General features: G+C 44.2%; 1 protein-coding gene across 4 annotated transcripts in view; it reads right to left on the bottom strand.

The window, feature by feature from the left end:
• Positions 1–12,526, bottom strand: part of LOC122716180 (basement membrane-specific heparan sulfate proteoglycan core protein-like) — a 126,556-nt gene extending 114,030 nt beyond the window's left edge. For all 4 annotated transcript variants that reach the window (XM_043939028.1, XM_043939029.1, XM_043939030.1 and 1 more), the window contains exons 1-2: positions 12,391–12,526; positions 2,266–2,391 (exon numbers count right to left, since the gene is read on the bottom strand). In XM_043939028.1, coding sequence (XP_043794963.1) covers positions 2,266–2,365 — 100 coding nt within the window. In that variant the 5' untranslated portion in view covers positions 2,366–2,391; positions 12,391–12,526. The remainder of the gene's footprint in view (positions 1–2,265; positions 2,392–12,390) is intronic.
• Positions 12,527–24,718: the final 12,192 nt, after the last annotated feature.

Raw genomic sequence — 24,718 nt, 5'->3', positions numbered from 1 at the left:
GAGAGAGAGAGAGAGAGAGGGAAGGGGTAGGGAGAGACATGATTTCGATCGATTGGAGTTGGAAAAAAAAAAAAATACGTATCCAGCATCGCAACGTGCGACTCGTGATTTTTAAAAACTTGGAGATATGTTTTTATACCTCGTCTTCGAGGGAAATAGAAGCAGCAAAAGAAAAAGAAGAAATATACGCGGGATTTAACTAGAAAAGCAACGTACTCTGGGGAGGAAAAAAATGCTTATTCCCCGGCTAAAGAAACCGCGAGAACGGTCGCGATATTGGCTTTTTCCGCTCGAACGTAATCAAGGCGCAAGTGGTACTCGAACAACTAGACGACACAAGAGGACCTTAACGGAAAGTCGATGTTGGTACACGATAGGGAACAGAGGGGAGAAGTGTTCGCGAGACAGCATGCATCGATATCGGTTTTCAATGAAACGGAAACTCGAAACACACCGTGGAATTTCGTCCATTAAATTCGCGATGACGAATATGGGAATAGAATTTATCGCATCCCATCCCTCCCCTTTTATCCCACCCCCGATACCATCCTTTCTTCTTTTCCTTCTCTTCCTTCGAACCGCGAAAACGTTCCACGGTTTAGAACGGTAATATCGCGCGATAAATTATCGCCGCTTTAGCGAAGCGAAATCATTTTTCCCCGGCAAAGGGCCGCGAAGAAGAAGAAGAAGAAGAAGAAGTTTCAAACCCCGTGTAATTTCCATGTATCACGGGCGAGAATTATTCTAAAAATCGATCCTCCACCACCGTCTCGAATTGAATACAGAAAAGGGATGAAATTGGAAATTGGTATGAATGAAACGCTACCGATGAAATAAATTTCCACGGAACGTAGATACGCACGATTACGAGAGGCAGTCGAGGGCCGTGCCAATTATGGCATATTTAATAGAAATTAATGGAAACATCAGGACAAAAGGTGTATCGATCCAGGTTTCTCGTATCGAGTTTTCGCTCGAGTTCTCGAAACCGGTCATTCGAACGACCAGAATTCCCTTTTTAAGTAAAGGCTTGCTCGTTCCCCTTTTCCCGAAACGATCGAACGCGAGCTATACAACACCTACTTCGTGCAAACTCATAGTCGAGGATATTCGTTATTTTTTTCGATCCGTTTGAGCACCGAATCGCTCCTTCCTGAACTGGCCAGAATCAAGGTGGAGGCCAATTTCAGAAAGAAGGTGAAGGTGAATCGAACGAAGTGGCAGACGTCAAACCGTCGGATGTCAAGCCGAGTCGTATATAATTACATCGTTACGTGTACACACATCGGGTGGTAGGTCTTCTTGACAGACGCATTCGCATGCCGCTTCGTTTCCACGCGAGTTGCAGTTCCTAGGATTTCATTACGCCTCCCCCCGGGCCTCATAATTACGAGAAGGATGGATAGTCGTTAATTACATAGAAAGCCGATGCTTCTCCTTCGTTCTCCTTTCGTCGCTATCTAACCAAGTTTGTTCTAACGTGCTCCCTTTGAAAATTCTAGCGAGCTTTGCGCCAACGTATCGCCATCGATAAAATCGTATCGATTTTAACTTTCTTTCTTTTTTCAATGCAATCTACCTTTCTACCTTCTTTTTTCTTTATTCCTTTTTCCTCCAATTGCGATTTTTATAACATTCGAATAATTGAAACTGCGATCCACGCGTGGATTTTTAATATCAAAGAATAACCACCACTACTACTATTACTACTTACTATTACGTTCGATAACGGTATTTCAACGAGGATACTTCGAGGATACATTTTCGAAATTAATCGCGGAACGAACCGATTTCTGTACGAAACTATCGCGACCGAAAGGAGATGGGGTCGAAAGTCTCTCTGTATATAATCTACGATTTTCGTGGAAAAGATTTCAAGTGGAAAAGTTGGCGAGACGTTCCTCGGCTCTCTCTCTCTCTCTCTCTTTCTCGTCTTTCGTTATACTTTGACCCATATTTCCACGACGAGTGTGGATAAAAGTTTCATTAAAGAGTTGATGATCTTGATTTCGATTATTTCGCTTGTATAATGTCTCCCGGAAGAGTGTAACGTCTGGCAAGTGGTTATATACGTTTGACCCGGTTTCCGAATAAAACTCCAACGACCGGCTTATAATTGCTAAGTATTCCGCTCTTGCGGTTCCTTTCCCCTTTCACGTGTACGCGCGGGCAAGATCCTTCGAACAGGCCAAACTTTTTTCATTATCTTTCGCGTCCTCGATATCGATATTTAAACCGTTCAAGAGGGGGGGGAAGAATACTCACCGGTACTTTTCACGGTAGGCGAGGCGGATGGCTGGGCGAAGAGGACGTGCGTACCTCCTAGAAGGGCCAGCACGACGCGAAAAAACTTCATATTGATCATGGTTGCGTCGTTATTCCATGGAACACCTGAAACCAACCGAGAAAATTGTCGGTTAATACACGCGGTTGCATTAGAGATACAGACACATCCACCGACGATGAACCCTTCCTTAAAATGGAACACCGTTTATGCATTAGACCACTTCCTACTACCCATTTGCAAACCGCCAAACTGTAATTGCGTTTACCGCTACCATTATCGAACCTCGAAATTTTTAACCCTTTAGTAGAGAAGAATTCGTTTACAGAAAATATTCTACTCTTTGAGAAAAAGAAAGAAGAAAACCCGATCTTAACCTGGCACGCATTCAATTATAGAAGAACAAGACGATGCTCGTCCAATTTAGATACGAGACCACGTCATCTTAATATCCCTGAAGTGTTCCCAAAACCATAAGTCAAGATCACTCGAGGCGAGCTCTGCTTCATTTCCCGAATTCGTTCTGGGATGCGCCGCTTCTTAGGGAACACACAGGACTCTCTATCTCCGTAGTTCAGAAGCCTTTCCGTCCCTCGAGTCCATGACTACAGCTCCACCTTCGAGGGAGAATTACTCGATTCTCCTCCTAACGTTAATATGCCTCAACCCTCTCCTATCTACGCTTCGTTACGTACGCTTCTTCTCAGATACGTAAAAACTCAACAAAAAAAAAAAAAATATCCTCGCCATGAAGCAAATCTATTTTAAATCCTCGTATTTTTCCCCTGCCTCGTTGCGATCCGAAACGTGGTGTTTTCGCTCGGCCTCGACAGTGTAGCATATTAATTTCCGATAAATCAACCAACTCTACTCCTCCAACCCCACCCACCTCTCTTTATCGAAACGCCACAGCGCCGAGCCGCAGCGATCCGATCGCTGTATCAAAATCTCATTTAGCTCAGAAACGGTTGCCGCGGCTTTTGTTTTATTTTTGGCTTTCCCTTCTCGCCGAGAAGGAAGCCGAAGCAATGAGAGATCGAGGATCGGTTCGAGCAACCGGCGTCGAATTTCAGCAACGCAAGCTATTCGATATTCCCCTCTCTTTCTCTCTTTCTATACGCTTGCCCTTTAATTATTGCATTTTATTGTATTTATCCCGGGATTATGATTTTCATTTCGAGAACATCGGACGCGTGAAAAGGTGATTTGATACGAAACGAAAGGCTTCGAGAAGATATATCCTTCCAATCGCAAGCGAGAAAACGAGATTTTTTTCACGATTTCACGAGGATGGAATCGAACGAAGCGAGAGAACAAAGAAAGAGGATTTAATAAACGGAGGAGGAAAGGGAAGAAAATTCGTACGTGGGCGATAAAAATTTTGCAACCGAGTTGAATGACCACAATTCCATTGCGCTTCTCGATTCCTCCTCTTTTTTTTCGCCCTCCTTTTCCTCTCCCTCTCTCGTCTCGAGACAAATACCTTACTTTTCGAGTATCTAGCGAATATACCACGCTCGAAAGTTCGGACGAGATTTCCGCGCGATGCTTGTGGACACTCTTATTCATGACGAGTTTGCTCGACCAACTATCTGACACAGCTCCTCCAGCGCGAGCAGGGATTGCACGTCGGACGATTTATCACGCGATACATGTCCGAGCCGAGATAGGGGCGTAGGCAAAATCCTTCGTGGCTCTCCGGGATTGAACAGGATTGTAGCTTTATATTTTGGAGGACGAGGGAACGGAATTAACTGCTTCGCGCGCATAATCTTTCGAGTTTCGTTGAAACGTGTACTTCTTCACGCTACTTGATTTCTTAAAAAAAAAAGAAATATGATATGAAGAATAAAAATTACAAAAAGGAACGATTCTACATATATATATATATATATAAACCGTTGCTCGAACGAGATATTAAATTGGGGTAAACAAAAACGAAAGATAATCATTTTACGAGGAATCGTAAAATACATTGTGCTCCGAATATAACTCTTACCCTTTTGCGCAAACAGAAAGAAAGAGAGAAAGAGAGGAAGAGAGAGAGAGGTAGAAAGTGTACACAAGGAACAAAGCACAAGTAGAAATAGCACGAGAATGGAGCGGAGAATATCAAGTTCGTTTCAAGATTCGCGAAATCTCATTTCCAGCGTGTTCGAATGGGGAGGGGGAGAGGCGGGTAAACGGGGAATGGAAAGAGTTCGTTATTGCGGGATCGCGATCAAAGAAATCGATGAAACCGAACCGCGGTCATAAATCATGGTTCTGCGAAGAAGGTGGGAAAATAAATGTCCTGCCTGACTGGCGTTGAAAGACTTTGCGGTGTGGGGAGGGGGAGGGGGGGGGGGGACAATTTACGATTAAGTCGTGTGACGTATCGAAGGAGAGCGTTCGAATAAATCTCACGTCATTTAGCAATGGTTCCACCGTTGGAAAACGCAAGGTTTCACGGTTGTTCGAACAGGATTCCATGATAAAGAGAATTCATGATAAACGAGGAGAGTTTGACCGAACCGTTTAATCCTGTAATCAACGATCGCGAACTCTGTCTCACTCTCACGCTCTCACTCTCTCTCTCTCTCTCTCTCTCGATGGTGGTCGCGTCGTGGAAGAAATTTCAGTCGCGTCTCTGTGGGAAGTTCGTTTCGAAAGGAAAGTTAGCGGTGTACGTTGCCGCAAACAACGTGGAACGCCTCTTAGGAATCGCTTTGTTATCGGTTTATACGTTTAGAAGTTTGCACCGGCACCGAAAGTCCGGAAACTTTATCTCATCCCGGGAAAGAATGGGCCCCCGTACGTCTTCGGGTAATGTTTATCGATCTTCATTTACAACTTCCTCCCCGGTGATGCGGTTCCGTATCCCTTGCGTGTAAGAATACACGTTAACTCGATTCGTGGAACAACGTGAAAGATAATATGTGGAAACTTCGAGAGAGAGAGAGAGAGGGAGAGAAAAAGAAAAAAAAGAAAAATCTAAATCCTCGTGCAAACTTCACTGGAATCGGAAAGAATGGGACACGTGGTGCATCGAACAGGATCGGGGACAAGAAGAGCGCTCAAGGAGAGTGGAGCACAATAGTTGTTTCAAAACGAAGGGAAACGATGGGTATCGTTGTGCTACTGCAGCAAATTCGAGCAACCGTGAATAGGGGATGACTGGGTTCTTTGAAGCGTGCATTTTTCGTAAAATATTCATACACGTATCCACACCACAGCCCGAGTCAGATACACCGTAACCCATCCCCTCTATTACCCGCTTTCAAGTAGCGAAAGAGCACGAGAGTCACGACTACATTCGTGCGCGCAACCCTCTGCCCGACAATAGGTTCTACTAAACTAAAGTAACGTTAAGTCTCCTCCCTTATTCAACCGACACCCCCTCTTCCCTCCCTCTCCCTCTCTCTCTCTTTCTCTCTCTCTCCACCCCTCCCTTTTTTTAACTCTATGTCTATCTTTCGAGGATCGACACATTGGCCAGGATTGTATAAACGGTAAAAGACTCCCGAAGCATCCCTGCTCGGAGCGAATAAAAGAATCAAGAGCTGAAATTCGAGAGTCGGGTTACACCGCGTTTCCGGCAAACCGCGTATCCCCGAGCCATGCTTCCGTGAGCTTTATACAAGCTTTATACGAAACACATCGATGGGATGTTTGAGCGTGTTCGTTTCCAGGAATAACCCTCTCTCTTTCTCCCAAATGTTGCCTAGTCTACCATTCGTTCCCAGAGCGAGTATTCGTTCACGAGAGGATACGAGAGCGAGGATGGGGTATCGCGCGATACGTAAGACAAGCTCGAAACGTTTTTCCTCGTAATTTCACGGTGGCGCTGGTTTAAACGGCGTAATCCTCGCATCGGAACGCGCGCCCTTCCACCGAACTTTAATGCAGATTGCTGTTTAAATGGGAACAATCGACGCCATTATCGGGATGGATTTGCAGCGATCACGGTACCGGGGGGGGAGGGATAATTTGCGCGAGTGAAGTCTATCCGAATATCGCGAATTGCGCATTTCGTTTGTTATTTCGATTTCGCGGACACGATTACACGAACGAGTTAAAATCATCGGATCGAATTGATTTCTCCCCTCGTTTTCCTTCCTCGTCGAGAGATATAAATTCGAGTCTGTTTCACGAGTGGAGGAAAGAAGACGAAGAGGTAATTCCCTTAAATTGGTCTCATAAACATTACGTCGTATCGTACATCCCGCTATCGCGCACAATCGTCGTGATACTGTCGTGATGCTGTCGTGAACGCTTGCTTAGCGTTCCGTATTGTCAATTTAAATCGCTTTGGATCGGTGTCAAGCGGATTGCGTATTGCGTGGTCGCGCGTCTGCGATCGTGCAAACACGCGATCCCACGTCGCTGAAAATCAACATGGATTCTACTTTGCATATATTCGTATTTGTACAGTACTCGATACTAATATTATCTATACGTCAATCTGTACGCGCGACGTGTATCCTTTTTTAATTCCTCAAAGCGTATCAAAACGTATCGGCGTACAAAAATCTACTCTACTAACAAAATGATCGATTCGATTTTGAACCGCGCTTATTTTAAGAATTCGAAAACGATCTCGTTGATTAAAAAATAATGGGAGAAATTACGAAAGTACGAAAATTCCCGCGCGAATATTTTTCGTTAACTTGCAAATCAATCGATATGGGGATATTTATTGTAAAAAAACTCGGGAAAAAACTCGGCGTTAAATGAAATTCAAATTTCGTAACAGAGAACGGAACGTTTAATTGGCATGTTACAAGTAGATACGAGCCGCAACTAATCCAGAATGTTCTCGCGTGCAACAATACGGTCCAATTGAAAAGAGCCCTCCTCCAAAAGCGCGGCTTAATGATCACATCGTGAATCGCCGTTTCATTTTCGACCGCGAATTTTTTAAATCTACAGTGACTTGCAAACTCGTTGTTTGTCTTTTTTTTTTCGCCGCCGCGTACGAAGCTAATTACGCTTGCGGAAAGTTGCATTACTTTACGACACGCGGTAACGAAACGCTCGCGATAAAAATTTCTGCACAAAGAATAATTCTGTATAAAATATACCGTTCCAAATCCTTTCACTACTTCCGTCCCATCCTTCTTTTTTTTAAGCGTTTAATATTCGCATTTATTTACTTCGTATATCAATGTTCGCAATAGGCGAATCGTACGTCTTTAAAATCGTTACTAGATTTATCGAAAAATGATAAAAGTTGTTTCAATCCGTCGACAATATCGTCCATTTATATAAACAGAGTCGATTATTATTGGAATGGAAAAAAGTTTTTATTCCGGTAGGATAAAAAGAGACAATAAGTGAAAATTTATTCCCTTTTTCCATCAACCGGAATAATTTTTTTTTTTTTTCTGTTCAATTTATAAGTTTTATCATTCAATGGATGGATTTTAGAGACGCACGTTGCCCGAAAGAAAAAAACGACTCCTCCTCCCGGCAAAAATTGTAAAATTTCAACGTGTTCTTCGAAACGTGTTCAATCGATGGAAGATTGTGAACGAACGAGTCAATATTTGCCGCGTGTCAAAGGATCATATCGCTTCGAGTCGCGTGATTTCTTCCTCGATACGTAGGCGAACATTGGCGAAATCGCGATGTAGCGAAAGGGCAATGTAACAAAGTTCTCCGTGACTCTCTAACGCGCTCGTAACTCTGTCAAATATATCTGGTTTATTACACACCTTTGCCCCGTATTTTAGACACGTTTTTCCACCGCGTCGTCGAATATTACGCGTTAATAAATATCTCGCGTTCCTATTAAACGAGTCGACGATGCTCCATCGATATCGCGATTTCCAATTTCAACGATCGACGAGAGCGAGGAGATCGACGCGAGCCAATTATTAAACGAAACAATTCAAATTCCTCGTATCAACATTTGTCTCGGATACGACGACTACTAAACGTTTAATCATCCGTCTCGTTTTCGATTAACTCGATATTACCCCCACGGAGAGTGCATTAAGACTAGCAATTAACCCCGTAATCCGTCGTCGCGGACGGATTAACGCGCGCCAACGCTTTAATACTCGACTTGCCGGTAACACGATTCCAAGATCGTTGCAACGAATTCGCGACAATAAAACACGAAACGCGAGTAAGGGGGCGAGCAAGAGTGTCGCTTTCGACCAACTAACAAGGGATGTTAAAAGGGTTTTAAATAATTCCACGTCGCTCGTGCTCGCCCCCTTCAACGATTAACCGGCGAGGCGGGGTGCAAACACGATTTTTCGAGACGGGCATAAATTCGTAGCGTCTAGTGCACTAATAGTACACGTTGTAACGCGTCTCTTGTCGCAAGCGCGGTAACATCGGTCCCGCGTGTCGCGCATTAATCCACTTCAAAGCGAAAAGGACGATGTCACGCGCAGAGATTCGCGGGATGACGTACCGTTTCCCTCTCCCCACGAGATATGGGATTCCCATTGATCAGAGCGGCGTTCACTTAGCGGAGTATGCCCCCGTCTTTGCATACGGCCATTGTCTCGGCTACGCCGCTAATAGGATATTCGCGGGTGGCCGGAATATCCCGGTCGCATGACAAATCTGCTAATCGGCCCTCGCCTATGAAACCGTATAGGGAATCGTTATGGCCGCGCGCGAGCCCATGAGTGATTAGTTTGACCCGTTTGTGGCGCGCACGGCTTCCTGAATATTGAACGGAAACGGGATTATATATTCCGGCTCCAGTTCGCAACGCGCTTTCGCAACCCTCGACAATACGTCGCTTTTTTTACGCCTCCTCCTCGTCGCCTTCGTCTCTTGGTAGCCAACTATCCTTTTTTCCTATTCCGGGAGGCCGTACGTTGAAAATCAAATCATTTTCGTAGGGAAAGGATAATATTTCCATGTTAATTAATGGCCTCCGATAATAATGGAGATCGATAATTTCGGTCGCGCGCCAAGGTGGACGCGAACTGTAAGATGCCTTATCTGGCGGAACAGCGATCGTCTAACGGAACATCGGGATCCACAATGATACATTATGACGCATGGTTATTGATACAAATAGCCGCGATATCGCGTGAATTTATTACGTGGGAAAATTATTCCACGTTGATATCGTTCGTTCCGTTCCTAGATCAACGGACAAGATACACGTTTATCTGATGCAGCCGAACCCTCTCCCCCCTCCCCCATCTCGAAATAGAATAATTGCAAAGTCAGACGCGCGGTGAAAACGCGCCGCGGCTCGAATTTAACGCGGGAATATATCAAGATTACCCGGATGGCGGGAGTGGAAACTTTTAAGACCGATTTTTCCGCGTTGAGAGAGAGAGAGAGAGAGAGAGAGAGAGAGAGAGAGAGAGAGAGAGAGAGAGAGAGGAACAGAAAAGTCTATTTGAAAGATTCGTTGAAAGTTATAAGAGGACACGCCCATGGATTTTTTCGTTTTTTTTTCCTTTTTACGCGACACGCAAAAAACGATTCCAATTACGATGCGAGGGGAAAAAAAAAAAAAAAAAAAAATATGGAAGTTCTTCAAAATTGGACCGACAAATGTTACACACACTCGCGAAAATAAATTCCAATGAAAATTTCAATTTCGTCGCGTTACCACCGATTCGTAATTTTAACCTCGATCGCGAAAAAGGGAATTCGACGAGGGTGAAGGGAGAAATTGCGCGATTCCGAGTCGACCGATGACAAATGTCTGTCAACAGGAAAGACTGGAGAATTTCAGTAACCGTGGAAGAGTCGGTCGTTGATGATTCCCCAACGCTATCACTATTATCGAAAGCATTCGAGTTAACCGTGTTCGAGCATCCTAGGCGTCGACCGGGCTATGTACACAAGCATAACTACTTCCTCTCAACCCTTTTGTTCGCCGAGCTGTTTCCTCGACCCTTGCCCCCATTCCCCTTCGTTCTTCCATCAATCATTTCAGTTTCGCGCTAGATTCGTCCATTATACTCGCTTCCCTATCCTCCTTCCTATCCATCCTATCCATCGTTTCGAAACTCGTTTTCAAACTTCGATACTCGAAAACGCGAGCAATTTCCCTGATAACGTTCGCCGATAAATTTTTTCCCCTTTCTTTCTTTCTTTTTTTTTTTTTTTCCTTTTCATTTTTTGAACAAATTTCCAAATCACGGGCGTCTAATATAACGGGACGTAAATTGCATCCTGTTCCGAAAGGGTTGCTTGTCGCGTTAAATTCGTAATCGGTGAAATGGTATTTGGTTGTTGGAAACGTGGTTGTGCGTAGTTTCGAAAAGGGGCGTTCCTTCAAACGAGCATCGTATCCCGATCGAATGGCGCGGTAACAAGAATAATTCCACGTAAATAGGATTATTTGTCGGCATTCGTTATCAGTTAGGAAATTTATTCCCATTTCGCAGCGGCGATCGAGCCATTCGTTTCGAAAATTATCCGAGAAACATCGATATGGTCGAGTAATTGTGTTTTCGCGAAGGGATTATTAAATAAAACGAAACTAAAATCCTGTTTATCATGGCGGTTGTTTTTCGGAAAAATATCCGAGGGAACGCGGCACACCGCTGCCAAATGGGAACTGTTGCAAACACGGCGGATGGAATGGTATTCAAAAATGATCAGATTTCCCGGAGGACGGTATTGAATTTGATCGGACTCGCTTAATTAAGCACACATTGTGCCCGTTTCAATGAAGTTGTTCGCATTCCGATTATAATATAAAACCGAACATCGATAGACGAATTAAGAGGTCGAACCTCTAAAGGTCCATTTTGACCATTCTTTCGACGAGAAGTTAATAAAGTTTTCGACTCGATAATCGAAGATTAAGATTATTCTCTTGACCGTTCGTTAAGAGATTTCACGTGCGAAGAGAAGAAAGAAGAGAGAGAGAGAGCAATTACTCGAGGATGACGGAGAAAACAAACGAGATCGATTAAAATATATTTATGGCCGTTTCGAACTGTGTGAATTTTAAAACGACGTAGCAATCGTTTAACGATAAACATTTTTAAAATCGACTAGACAGCGAATTACGGGCTGTTTAACCATTCGATTCGGGTCGCGAATTCACGTCCATAAAATATCGCAAACATTTTACGACAGAAACACTCGGTGGCTCGGTCGTATATTTGCATTCGAGTTCGGACACCAAGTTACTGTTTCGATAAATTTTGTAGATGATGTCGATTTCGTCATGCGAACGCGCCGTAAATATTTGTCGAACGTTTTATCGAAAGAGTTCAGATTCATTTTATAACGCATAACTTTTGTTTAACGCGAAAAATACAATATCCCTCCACCCGTCATCCTTCTTCCCTTTTCTTTCTCTCTCTCTCTCTCTCTCTCTCTCTCTCTCTCTCTCTCTCTCTCTCTCTCTTTCTTTTCCACCCCTTAAATATCATTGTCTCCGTTAAATCCAGATTAAAGTCTCGCAACGAGGAAGACGTTTAATACCTTCTCCGTTCTCACTTACGAGGATTAGAACTTATAAATCGTGATGGTGCATGCGAGGAAAGATGATTAAAGTATCAAAGTATCCGAACTGCGACGTGGTGGGAATAAATTTAACGCAGCATTGTCTCGGGAAACTAATAACGCCCCGTCGAAAGCAGCCCTCAAGGATCTAATGCGAGTTGGAGTATCGGTAAACTTTATCGGGAAAGAAGACTGACTGAAATTTTAATAAAGACCTTAGGAAGTTTGTCCTGCCAGCTACTCCAGACTTTCCCCTCGATCACCACAATCTATTCCATTCGAAACAATATTTCTTTACGGGATTATCCTACCCTCCTTATCGCCCTACCCTCATCGACACGATACCTCAACCTCGCATTCTTTATTAATCATTCCTCCAATTACAACCTACCCTAACTCGACCGTAAGAGAGTTACCGACGCTTAGCTCAACGCTCGCCTTGCAATCTCGAAAAATATCTATCTATCTAAAAAAATTTCGCGTCGAAACGAAATATCGAAGAAAACGACACGAAACGCAAAACCGTGAAACGAAATTGCAACGATAATAATAACAGCAATCCGTATCGGACAATTCGTTTTTATCAAATTTCAATAAAGGGAAAACGGGGATTGAAAAGGATCGATCGATACGCTGTACGATAAAATAAAAAGGGCGTAGAGTGGCTCGAAACTCACCTCCAATCGTATTTCCTTTGTTGCAAACCCGTCGAGGGCGAGCCTCGCCTTTGATACACCGTGGACCGCGTGCAGGGAGCCAGACAATGCCACGAAATCAAGCGTCGCGATTGCGGTTGAAACTCGTGCAACTCCGTTCTCGCACTCTCATGGATCCTTGACCGCCCTCCAACACCTTCACCCGACGCTCGTCACTTGGAAAACCTTCCCTATCCACCTTCTACGTATATCACGCACTTTCACAACCCCTTCCCCTTCTCCTTCGATTGATCCTCGCCTGCGAGTTGATCTCTCTCTCTCTCTCTCTTTCTCTCTCGTTCGCGTGACCGTGTCGAACACGAGCGACGTATTTTGCGTTACGCGACGAGCACGAAACGCGATGTAACGCGTGTAACTGTATGCATATGGATACGTTTCGAGGGCGAAAATACGTTGGCAAAAAAAAAAAAAAAGGGGGGAAATCGGCACACCGTTACTCCATTTCCGAGACGATAATAATATTTCCCCGTCGCGTATCGCGCGACACTTGTTGTAATTACGGGCGCAACGTGCGTGGAAAGAAGAAGGCGGCGGTAAAGAAGAGGGAAGGCTCGAAGGGAGAGCGATGGACGTTAGGAGGAACGGGGAGGGAAAGTTTCGATTGCCGATCGATCCGGCGATCCGGATATCATTCGGTGAAACATACCCCGTGGCAGCTGGCGGTCGCAATTTTCGAAATATCCGACCTACAAATCATTCGCGCCCCAGTAACCAACCCGCGCGCACTTTAATTTCGTTCCTCTCCTCTTTTCTTTCCTCGATATTTCTCTCCCTCGCCCTCTCCCTCCCTCTCTCTTTCTCTCTCACCCTCTCTTGTTTTTCTCCTCTATGTCGTCGCGCTTCCTTTCGAAACGAGCGAGACACGGTTTTATTTATCGGCGATCAACGGGGCGGGGAGGGGGGATCGATGCCACGGATCTAACACTTGCACTGGTGTAATAATATTCATGCAGCCGAGCATGGTGCATCGTCACGAAGCGCGTCGTGCATTCCTTGACACGATTACGCATCGGATGCGCGACGGAAACTTTACGCCCGTTTACGTCGTTTATCATATATCCCTTGATTCCGCACGGTCAGCATCCAACGATCAGATCGCACCGGTATCCATTTTTTCTTCCACAGTGGAACAGTCAGAGAAAGATAGGAAGAAAAAAAAAAGCACTCACTACGCAGTTTAACGAATAAAATCACGCACAACGTCGTTTCCCGTGGAACGAAATTCTCGCACGTCTATCGTCCTCGCGACTCTGTGCCCGATTGCGACGATATTGTTATTTCCCCCTCTCTCGACGGCAACACCGTGCTCGAAAATTTCCTGGAATTTCTCGCTGCGAACTTTCGTGTATATAAACGAAGGATTAAACGGCGCAGAAATTTTGTGTTTACAAAATCGAAACGAGCACGGGCCGTATTCGAATTTTCAAAACAAACACTCGCGTTTCTTTTATACGACACATATACGTTTTCTCGATCTCGAGGACGTGCATCGAACGTTCGAATATTCCTTTTTTAAATCCAGCATTCCTCGTGGATGGATCCTCGTGTCCACTTGCCGCCGATTTTTCCATTTTTTTCACACGCTCGTGGATCGCACCGTCACGTCACGATGCACCGTCGCGTTCGCCGGATGATTCTTCTTCCGTCTCGTGATCATGGCACGTCGAGGGCAAGGAGAGAATTTTTTTTTTTCCCGACCTCGACTCCCGTTTTTTTATCGTATCCCCACGGTGGCCACGATAGTTGGACGCCGCGTTTCCGTGGGTGTCGCGTTGAAAAGGGGGTCGAAAGCGTGGCAAGAATCGTGAGGACGGAATCTTTTTTCCCTTTCCTCGAAAAGTAGTCGCACCTTGGCGGGGGATGCGCGCGCGAAACCACCACGAGTGATGCTGGGCTCGGACTGGAGCCTCCGGCGTGGCGCTAGCGTCGCCACGACTCGGGCCAAAGCGGAATCACCACCACCCCGCGCCCCGCCCCGCCGTGTCCACCACCCTGATCGGCCACGGGGTGGTAACAGTGGCGGAGCCCGCCAATCTACTACCCCGCGCCTTCTTCTTCCTCCTCTTCCTTTTCCTTTTTAACATTTTCCTGAATTATGCGTCGAAACGAGTGTTTCGGACGGTGGAAAATTATCGATTCGAAAAATTGTTAAAAAAAATTGGAAAATCGTGGAGAGAATCTCTCTCGTCGGTGGAAGGATTTATCGAGCGCGAAGACGTCCGTCCAGACGTTAAACGCATTCCTCTCTCCTTCTCTATCATTTTTTTTCGCGAGCGAAGACTTCGCCATCTTTCATTTTTATTTTTAACAATTCAAGTTCGAATTCAAATTTCATCTGTAAATTTCTAATTAAATTTCTAATTAAACAACGCGATATTGTCAATATACGATTCATAAAGAGAGAATGTATTTTTATGTCGAGAGAGAGGGAGTTGGAATTGAATCTCAAGTTAATCTCAATTTGAGCGAATTTGAAGAAATCCTTATCCTTTCCATTCGTCTTATTTCTATTGTTGAAAAGACAAATAACGTAATTATATTTGAATTGTAGCATCCTTTGAGAAGCGGATTTCGCAAAAAGTTAATGTAACGGCAAATCTACTCAATAGTAAATATACTTTACGTACTTTGATGTAGTACGAAGAGATTACATATAATCAGATAGAATAAGTGATGAATATTTATTAATTTAAATTAATCGAGATCGAAGTGTTGCACAGATGCGCTTTCATTTCGGATACTTAATTTGATGAGATTCGCTTTAACGATTCCTCTTTCGAAATTAGAAACGGAGACGCGATGGAAAAATACGTAAAACGTAAGCATGTTTCAAAATTCGAGATATTGCGAGATCTTCAAGATTTTACAAGATATGTATATATTTATATGCTTCGTTACGGAATCGTTACGAAGAATAATACTACTGTAGATATAAATGATTCGGAGTTTATTGTAAAATCTTGGACGGTTCTTAAGGTTTCAAAACTTGACCGCAAAACTAAGCTGAAACTCAACTTTTCGCCCGAGAATTCAACTTAAAATTAAAGTTTAAAGACTTATAACTTCGTAACGCGCCGCCCCGCTTGATCCCATGGGCGAGGATAGTTAACTCAATAGCCTATCTTTAAAACGTACGAGCGCATCGAGGCCCCCCTTTCCCCCAACATAAAATACCAACGATATCGTGTGCATAATAATTTCGTGGTCCCTGGAATAATTAACAGGTAAAACAATGGTCGATAATAAACAACAATACAATCGATACAAATAATAATTTTCTCGACTTCATCATCGTCGGAATAATATTGAACGATTGCACACGTTCGTTGGTCAAACAAATGGAAATTCGGGAAACGCAATATTCACGAAACAACGTTTTCGTCTAATTTGTTAAAATGTTTGCATCGTTCATCCCTTCCCCTTCCCCTTATTTTTGCGTTTTATTTTTCTGTATTATTTTTTTTTTTTTTACATATAAATAAAAATCTTGAAAAAAAAAACGCCTCGACTTCTTTTTTATCACCTGTATCGCGAAATATTCGGTGTATCCGTGTGCCGCGAGCGTATTCCGTGAAACTAAGTTAATTAAAACGTGATATCAGATATCGGTTTGCGCGAGACAAGCGCAACTGCAGGACGATGGGACCGTGACGAGGGAAGGAGGGAGGTTGATGTCTCGTGCAAACTGAGCGGACCAACGAAATAACGATTGTGTCGTTCCAATGGTGGTAGTTATTGTTCTACTTGGGACATGATCAAAAAACCAAAAAAGATCGGATCAAAAAAAAAAGAGAGAGAACAGGAATGAGACGAGAGAGAGAGAAAGGGAGAGAGAGAAAAAAAAGATCGGTCGCAATAACGAGGACACCGACCTGCACCCCATTCGTCTCTGTCCGTTCTTTCGTTGGAGGAATTAAGCGTTATAGCGACGTTACGCTAAGAGACATCAATTTTCGCACTGGGCTACATCCCGGATTGCTAAGTCTCCCTTTTTAGAAACAAAATAGGGGAAAAATCCAAGTAATAAAATTCCTAGCGATTGCAAAATTTTGCGAACAAGAGGGATAATACATAAGGGGACTTCAAAGTTATCGCGATTCAGTTCGACGATTTAATTATAAATTCATTTTTTGATCGATCGAAAGCAGAGACGGGAATTATTTGCCAAGATTCGCGCGTACAATGAATCTTGAGAACAGAAGGAAAAGCGGGAGAACGTCGATTAATTCTTATTGTCAGGATCGGGCAGAGTCGAAGGAAAATATAACATCCTTGGATGACCACCTGATCTCGGAATAGGATCGACTATCACGATCTCGATTCCAGAGAGGGACAATTGGATCGGTCGCTTCGCTCCAACCGTTCGAATTTCGGACCCAATCGGATTTGTACAAAGTGTTCATTTAAGAACGTAGCTTATTAAAAACCCTCCACCACCCTTTGTTCCCTCTACCCTCTACGCTTCCTTCATTCGACCGGTAATTTGAATTTTTTTCTTTAAAACGTTTCCAATTAATTTTCCGATTCCCAATTACTTTTTTTTTTTTTCAAACGATCACGCGAAGTATAACATAAATCTAGGCTAGGGTAGGAAACGATGGTAGTCGGGCCAATGCTCTAATTAAAATGCACAACCACGACACATCGGCATAAGGGAATATTGTACGCACGATTGTACAGCTGAACGTGGAAGGATCCTTCGACGGCGCGAAACTAGATTGAGAGGAAATTAATTAAGATGGCACTGTCCGGGATCAAACCACCCCTTTTCGCACACCCTATCTACCGACTTGTGCAGGAACATTCCATGCATAGCTTGCGGCTACATCTCAGGCTGCTACATCACCAAATCCTGTCCCTTCCACCGCCTTGCACCCTTTACCCAGCTAGTAGTAGACACCATTCCCTCGCTGGTACCGGAAACTGCGCACGATGTATTCGTGGCGCCAGGTATATCCATCTATATATTCGTGTTATACAACGATGATACTATCCATTTACACATTTCAATAACAATCACCTCACAGCCGTTTCTCTCTCGTCCATGAATATTGCTCTTCGTTAAATCGAAAGATTGAAATTTAGATCCAAGTTTAGATCGAGTTTAAACGACGAGACTTATCCAAAATAATTCTGTAATAAGGATTACTGATAAAATATTCGTTCTCGATCGATGTAATTCTTCTATTATTCCTTTTCTTTTTTTCTTGCCTTGCGAAATCTTGTTGGAAACAATAGCTTCTAATCTCTGATAAATTTCGCGAATAATACGCGATATTCGTCGGAATTGATGAGGTTCAAGGTAGAGAAAATGATAAATTTCAGCGGAGCAATTGTTTCTCGAGGGGTGAAGCGTTGCGTTCCAGACGAGGAAAGAAGGAAACTAACAAGGTGAAATTCCCCGCGGGTCGAGGGCATCGAAGGAAAATTTTAATTGGCATCATTAGACTCAAGCGAATAATTAGCGCTTGAACGATCGAGGGTTTAATAGCGAGCCGGGAATACGGTCTTTAGGGGTCTTTTCACAGCTTTGGCTCCGCGTTACGAACCGCTTCCATGGGTACGTTTATCCTAAACGGGGCGACGAACTTTCATCCTTGCTTATTAATATCCCAACGTTCACAAAGTTTCCAACGAACTTCGACGTTTTCACCTCGTCGAATCTAAATGCATTTACCAAGAAATATTTATTACCGAAGAGAAACGAGATGAGAAATGACGATTAAAAAGTATACTTTTTTTCTCCCGACCAAGAGTTTATATATATTTCGTATACACTCTTTTTCTTACTCGAGATTATATTATACTGGACGGATCCATTGTTCCAAGTTTACGTACGTCTTAAATAAGTGACCACCATTCCTTCCTCCTCCTGTTGAATGGTAAGAAAGGTAACAATACACGTTGAATACTCCCCAAACAGGGGTATAACGGTATAACGGTGGTGTAATAATAAACCTATTGTCCAGGGTACAGAAGTTTAATTAACTCGGACGACAATCAGATCTCTGCCACGTGGCAGAGCATTGTAACGTTTCGCGAATTCGAGAGGGAAACCGTAAGAAACATCGATTACGATAAAGATTGACGCCGAAGATTTCAAGTTGTAGTAATCAAGAAGGATGGAGGGTTGGAAAGATGTAAAAGTTGGTTGGTAACGGGATGGGTTGGCGTTTAAAAATCGAAGAGGCGCACCGAGTGTACGAAAAGGTCTCCGATCCAATCGACGAGGCTATCAGAAGTAGTGATTAAAATGGAGGGGTAGGTAAGTGCTTGGTCGGCAAAAGAGGTTTGAAGGTGGGTTGAATGGCGGTGGTCGGTGGGGCGTCTCGTTTCGGGCTTGGGGAAACGTAGATAACACTTCTTACCCGAGGGACTTGCCGCGACCCCAATCTCAAGTCAGATATTGTTCCGAGCTTTGAAAGCTCAAAAGAACTTGTGAAAAGGCATTTCGTCCCGATTCGATGTATTATACCGGCCTCATACGTATTGTACCCGCCGATCTTTCCTTCGGAGACCGACCACCGGGGTAAAAGGGAAAAGTATTCCAGAAACTTGTTCCTAACCTTCTCCTCGGACGTCTTGGATAAGCGCCGATTGTAATTTATAATCGTTACACGTCATATGAGAAAAGTTTCGAGGGATGGAACGTCTTGGAAAAGAAAAAGAAAGAGAGAGAGAGAGAAAAGGAAAATTTCCGTTCGTTCAAAATTTCCCCTCGTTTTTTCCCCGACTATTATGGGGATTGAATGGGGTTGGTTCACGAGTTTATCACTCGAATCGCACGGTTCTAAGGTAAAACCGTAGAAAGGAGCGGTTCCGGGGTCCATAAGGAATAGTGGAAGAGGACAAGGGTCCGAGCCACGCGATAAATAAATCTCGAAAGCTGCACCGGCAGCCTGGTACCGGGTGGAGGTAGATAGATGCTGCTTTCACCCCCCTTTAGCAGGCACGTTGAACGAATCGGTGAGGGAGAGAAGTTGCTTCTGTATGTTCTTCACGGTGGCACCGCTCACTCGGAAGGATTTAGGGGCAGCCTTGTAACTGTACGATACGAGTCCTGTTCCACGAGTGTGGATGGAGAAACGTAAGAGGACGACGAAGACTTGGAAAAGAGAGAGGTGATTGGTCTAACGGGGATGAAAGAGGGTCTCGGGAAAGGCGGCCAACAGAGAAATCGTAACAAACTGCCTTGACGGGACGTAGTTACGCGAATAAGTGACAAGTTTGTGTACTTCTCCGATCGTTGGATCACTTATGCACGAGTCCAAATTGCTTTGCCACTGCGGCACCCCCGAAACCGGAAGTTACTGCCCCCCGTCTAACGTGTCCGGATTTACGCCACGGATTACGTAACTATAAGTAACTCCGCAGTACGTAACTCCCCGTCTCTTCGTTTCGTTTCAACGAACGGATCTTTGAATCTATCCGCTTTCCAATTTCTTCAAATCTTCTGCGAGATAGGAGAAAGAAAGAAAGAACTTTTCACCTGGTTGCCCGGTTTAAACAAGATGATAGAAACTTTATTTAATCGCTGAGCCCGAATTGACGTATCGGTATCTCGGTGTGTACGGGGAGGGGGAAGGGGGATTTCGTTTCGCCCACAATAGAGCACAGGGTTCTTAAACGCCATCACTTTCAACGTGATTACTCCGACGCGATCAAAAGTTCATTTTATCGAGGTAACAGGCAGGATATTTATCCCTGCTAAAGTGAAAGACTCAAGGGCGTGGTTGCGGCAAGTTTTATACGACCCGAAGGAACCGAAGCAAACTTTCTTCTATACATTTTCGACGCGAAACTCGCACCTTTCCCCGGGAAAAAAGTTATCCTCCGCGTTGCAGCATCTCAATAGCGCGAGACGCGGCTTGTATTCGAGAAATACGGCGACCCTCTTTTGTATCGCGACTGTTGAATCCCTGCGAGGGCAATGCTTGACTTTACCGCCTGTTCGCGCATATTTAATACGCAACTGTCGATACGAAACAGGTGTGTGCGAAAGAGAAAAAAATTTAACATTCGAGTCTCCTATCTCAAATACTAATTTTTCTCATATCGCGATTATCGACTCCCTGCGAGAACCGAGATCGAATTTATTCGCGCGATTACTTTATATACCTATAATTATCGATACAAAAGAAACAGAGAAAAGAGAAAGATAAAACGCTAACGCTCGAATCTCCATTCTGTCCCAATTTTCGAAATCACCGCGACTCTAATCATCTACTCATCTCGGGCAGGAAATTAGAGCGCGCAGAGTTCGCCAGAGACGTTGGTAATGAAAGGCGAAGGATAAGTATTCTCTTCTTACATTTCCGTTTCACCCCCTGTGTCGCGTCGTTAGTCAGCTGATAGCCTGACACGTGACGAACCGACCGAATCATTAATCCTTCACCTCCGGAACTGGAGGAACTTTTGTCCCTCCAGGGATCCCGTTTCTAAAAATAGCGGTTTCAGTTTGTCACAAACTCTCGCTTCGATTCTCCACTTTCGTCGAATCGGAACGTCCTGCTGAATTTTTATTCGGATATCATTGAAAACCGCTGATCCTCCCGGAAGCACGATTTTCATTTTGAAATTTCCCCCCTCCCCGGTCAATAGTTTCACGCGCGGAAACACTCTGGTATTTTCTGCAGCAACGTTGGAACGTGGAAGCGAAGTCGTGTGATAAATCGTTGACTTAGGCTTGTATTCGTACCTAAGTTTCCCTCGGCCACCTTCTCCACAGTTCATCACCCTTCCCTTCGATTCCGAATTCGATAACGTTGGAGATCTCGAGCCCGAAAACGATTGAAACGCGATGTAATTTTCGATTCCCCATCCCCCACACGTAAGATGAATCTTCTTACGTATGAAAGATCGTGGTAAATTTCGATTTTCTACGACGAAAATCCCGATAAATGGAGGGTTTATGATCTATCCGTCACCGTTTACGATACACGAGAGCGTAGGATGGGGGGACGATTCTCTCGCACGGTAGTCTAAGGACATCTTCCATCGATAATAAAACTTTATAGCATCTGGTGTAAATCGAGAGAAAAGAAGGCGAAAAGTGATTTCTAGATTCTGCGAATCTCTCTTGTTTCGGAAGCGTCTTAAGAAATAAATAAATAAACAAACGAATAAACACTTTGAAACGGATAAAAAAGGAAGAATCAAATTACATTCAATCGAATGTGAACGAACAAACATCCCGAGACATCCAGAGTCTATTCGTTTCTTTGAACGCGTTCAAGAATTTTCCAGAGATGTACCGATAAACGGAGGGGGAGTAAACGGCAGAGATCAGTACAAATGGTAGGTTTACGATCCAAGGGATGAGATAGAGGAATGGCAGTTGATCAAATTCAATTAAAGAAACCGGAAGTTATTAGGAGTATCGTATAGATACGGCCGGGTCGTTTCAAGATCTTCTCGGCGATATAACGAGAGGTTGGGCCGGTTCCATTGGAAGAAAAAGAGGGGAGGAGCGCGCGGCGCTACGATACTGCCGAAAAGTTTGTTTCCCGATTCGCTTATCTGATGCCGGCCAACGTGAAACTCTGAAATGGCTGTGCACCAGAGTGACGTAAACTGCTTTCCCGAAAATCCTCGATCCCTCGACACCTGATTCCTTTCTGCCGATACCCCGTTCCCTCGCGTATCGCGTTTCCGATCGCGCATACTCCAAACCATCGTATTTCCGCCCGAACATCCACTTTCCAACGATCCTAGATCCCGAACGATTCGTGGAATTTCGACCAAGAAAAACGTATTTGTCTCCTTTCAATGGTCAATTTATATATCGACGATAATTACGTCGATATATAATTGAAAGAATTAGGAAGAAGAATTAATCGGAGACGGGATTTTTATCGTGGAGAGACGAAGTTGTCCACGTTTACGCGAAGACGCGAAGGAAATGCGGAAAACGCAATCGTTCGCAGGCTGATCGACTTCGCGAAGACGATGCCCCGAGGGCGCAATTTCCTGGGGTTTATGCCGTTCCTGAACGACGCAGGTGCACAAGCGCACCACGTTTCTCCACGTTCATCGACGCGTGAGTGGTGCGCGCGATTCTTTGCGAACGAGGATTCTCTAACAGAATTAAAACCTTCTTCCTATATATATATATATATATATTTCGATTTATATTAAATTCCGATAAACATATTTTCACATAGATATCACGAAAAATATGTTTTTAAACTTCTCGAATATAATATTTTTTTTTAAATATCTTCAGATTCGATAACTCCTGTTTAGAGAATTCTCGCCAAAATTATTATTATTATTATTATTCGAATTACTCTCAAAGGTAAAAATCGAAGGACAAATACTACTTCGATTACATCCTATTATTATTTTCGTGATCCCTTTTTGCGATCGTCGAATCGAACGAGACGCTCGGCTTCTTCTCACGTGTCGGCGATGCAAGGAGAATCGAATCGCAACCGAGGAATCCCGTGCCTCCTCCGTGAGGTGTTAAATTATACGGCGGGGAACGGTTAATAGCGTGCGCGTTACGAAGTGTTACCAGTTTAACGGGGAACCCCGTTACGAACTGACTGTTTCAATTGGTTTGCATCCCCTGGGATTGTGACGGCGGTGGAACGGTCGAACGGCGCTACCGGTCCTATGGCATCACCATAGGCTCCCCTTTAACCACCCTACTCCCACGGTGGAGCATCCCCTTCGTATGGTAACTACGGCCAGCAACGGACCGCAATCTGCATTCCGTTACCTAATTGTCGTAACAGGCCGATGTATGTAGATGTAGATACGTATTGTACATACGGTCGAGGATGTGCACTCTATCGTGCACATACCAGGGACGTACCTACGTATATATACATATATGTGTATATATATATATATACATATATGTATATAAGAGGAAGGAAGAGGGGATTGGATACATGGCGAACGGATGAGTGGGGGAACCGGAAGGAAAGCAACTCTGATAGCGGCTCGTCGCGCGAAAGGTGATATCAAGGGGGATGGGGAGGCTTCTTATTCGGCCGCCGAATAGAATTTATGATGCAACACGCCGGACAGAGTCACGGGGACGTGACGTGCAAGTTTTCTTCTGGATGAAGTTTAGTAGCTTGTCACCGAGCTCGATGAAATATCGCGAATTTGAATTTATGGGCTTGCATAGAACGCCTCCGATGCATAGGATAGAGTAGAGATAGAGAGAGAGAGAGAGGGAGGGAGGGAGAGAAGGAGAGAGGTTGTTTCTCCTTATTGAGAGGAGTTTTAAGCAGTCACGTTTTAAATATTGCACGCCTTTATACAACTATTGGAGAGGAGATAAAAAGGTTGGATGTCGCAGTGAATAAAGCGACTTGGTTGAAGTGGCGGAGTGATTTAAAATATACAAGCTCTCCATTTATAAAAACTTTCTCTTTTTCTCTGTTTTCTTCTACGCTTGGTTGATTCGTTGTGTGAAAAAAGAAAATTTGATAAATTAATTCGAAATCATTTCCAACTCTTTCTCCATTTCCAAATAAAGATTTCGCAGCTCGCGCTTAATCTCCCGATAATTGAATTTTACAACTCGCTCGAGGGAGAATCCATCCAGGTCGAATAAATTCTCGTGCGCGGCATAAGGGGAACAAACGAGCTGATACGATTCAAGCGTGAAGCATGCGTGGACGTAGCGGCAACAAGCGTTCGTAAATCGGCGAATCCCTCTCTAACGCCGTAATGGATGGCGGCAAATTGATAGTTGCCACTGTACAAATAGCGATATAACCGTTGCTTCCTATACGCAACGACAGTGGTCACGGGTCCAAGTGTCAAGCCTGGCTTCGCCGAGAGTTAAAGGGGTTAAATGGGTGGCTGTTAGAATAGAGGGATGAAGAGATAGAGGCCACAGTCCGAGCGAGGAGCGGTGATGTTCCGCAATATGTACCGAACGCCATACTCTCGCGGCTTGATTGTTGTTTGAGCACTTTGCAACCCCTCACCTGTGTCCATGTATCGCGTGTAATGAAGAGAGGCACCGATCCTCGAATCCTGCGTTCGTACGTGCGTTCGCGTGAAACTTTTCAAAACGCGATCATTTTCAATTCGCCCAATTCGTCACGATCGCACGTTTGCCTATCGAGCGAGCAGATCGGTGAAATTTCTTCTATACCTCGTTCTCGAGATCCTGCGAGAACGGTTTTCCCGCCGAGAGTGCGAAATTGAAACGAGAATCGTTTTCGTTTTTCGTTTTCGAAAAATAAGAAAGGAGGGAGTTTGGATACAAACGAAAGAGAGTTCTTTTTTTTTTCTTTTTTTTCACCAGTTGATATCGAGGCAA

Source organism: Apis laboriosa, unplaced genomic scaffold (genome assembly GCF_014066325.1).
Source record: "Apis laboriosa isolate Shangri-la unplaced genomic scaffold, ASM1406632v1 scaffold42_cov153, whole genome shotgun sequence".
NCBI classification, from domain to species: domain Eukaryota; kingdom Metazoa; phylum Arthropoda; class Insecta; order Hymenoptera; family Apidae; genus Apis; species Apis laboriosa.
Note: the sequence above shows the minus strand (reverse complement) of the source record. Positions and strands in the feature narration are given on the sequence as shown.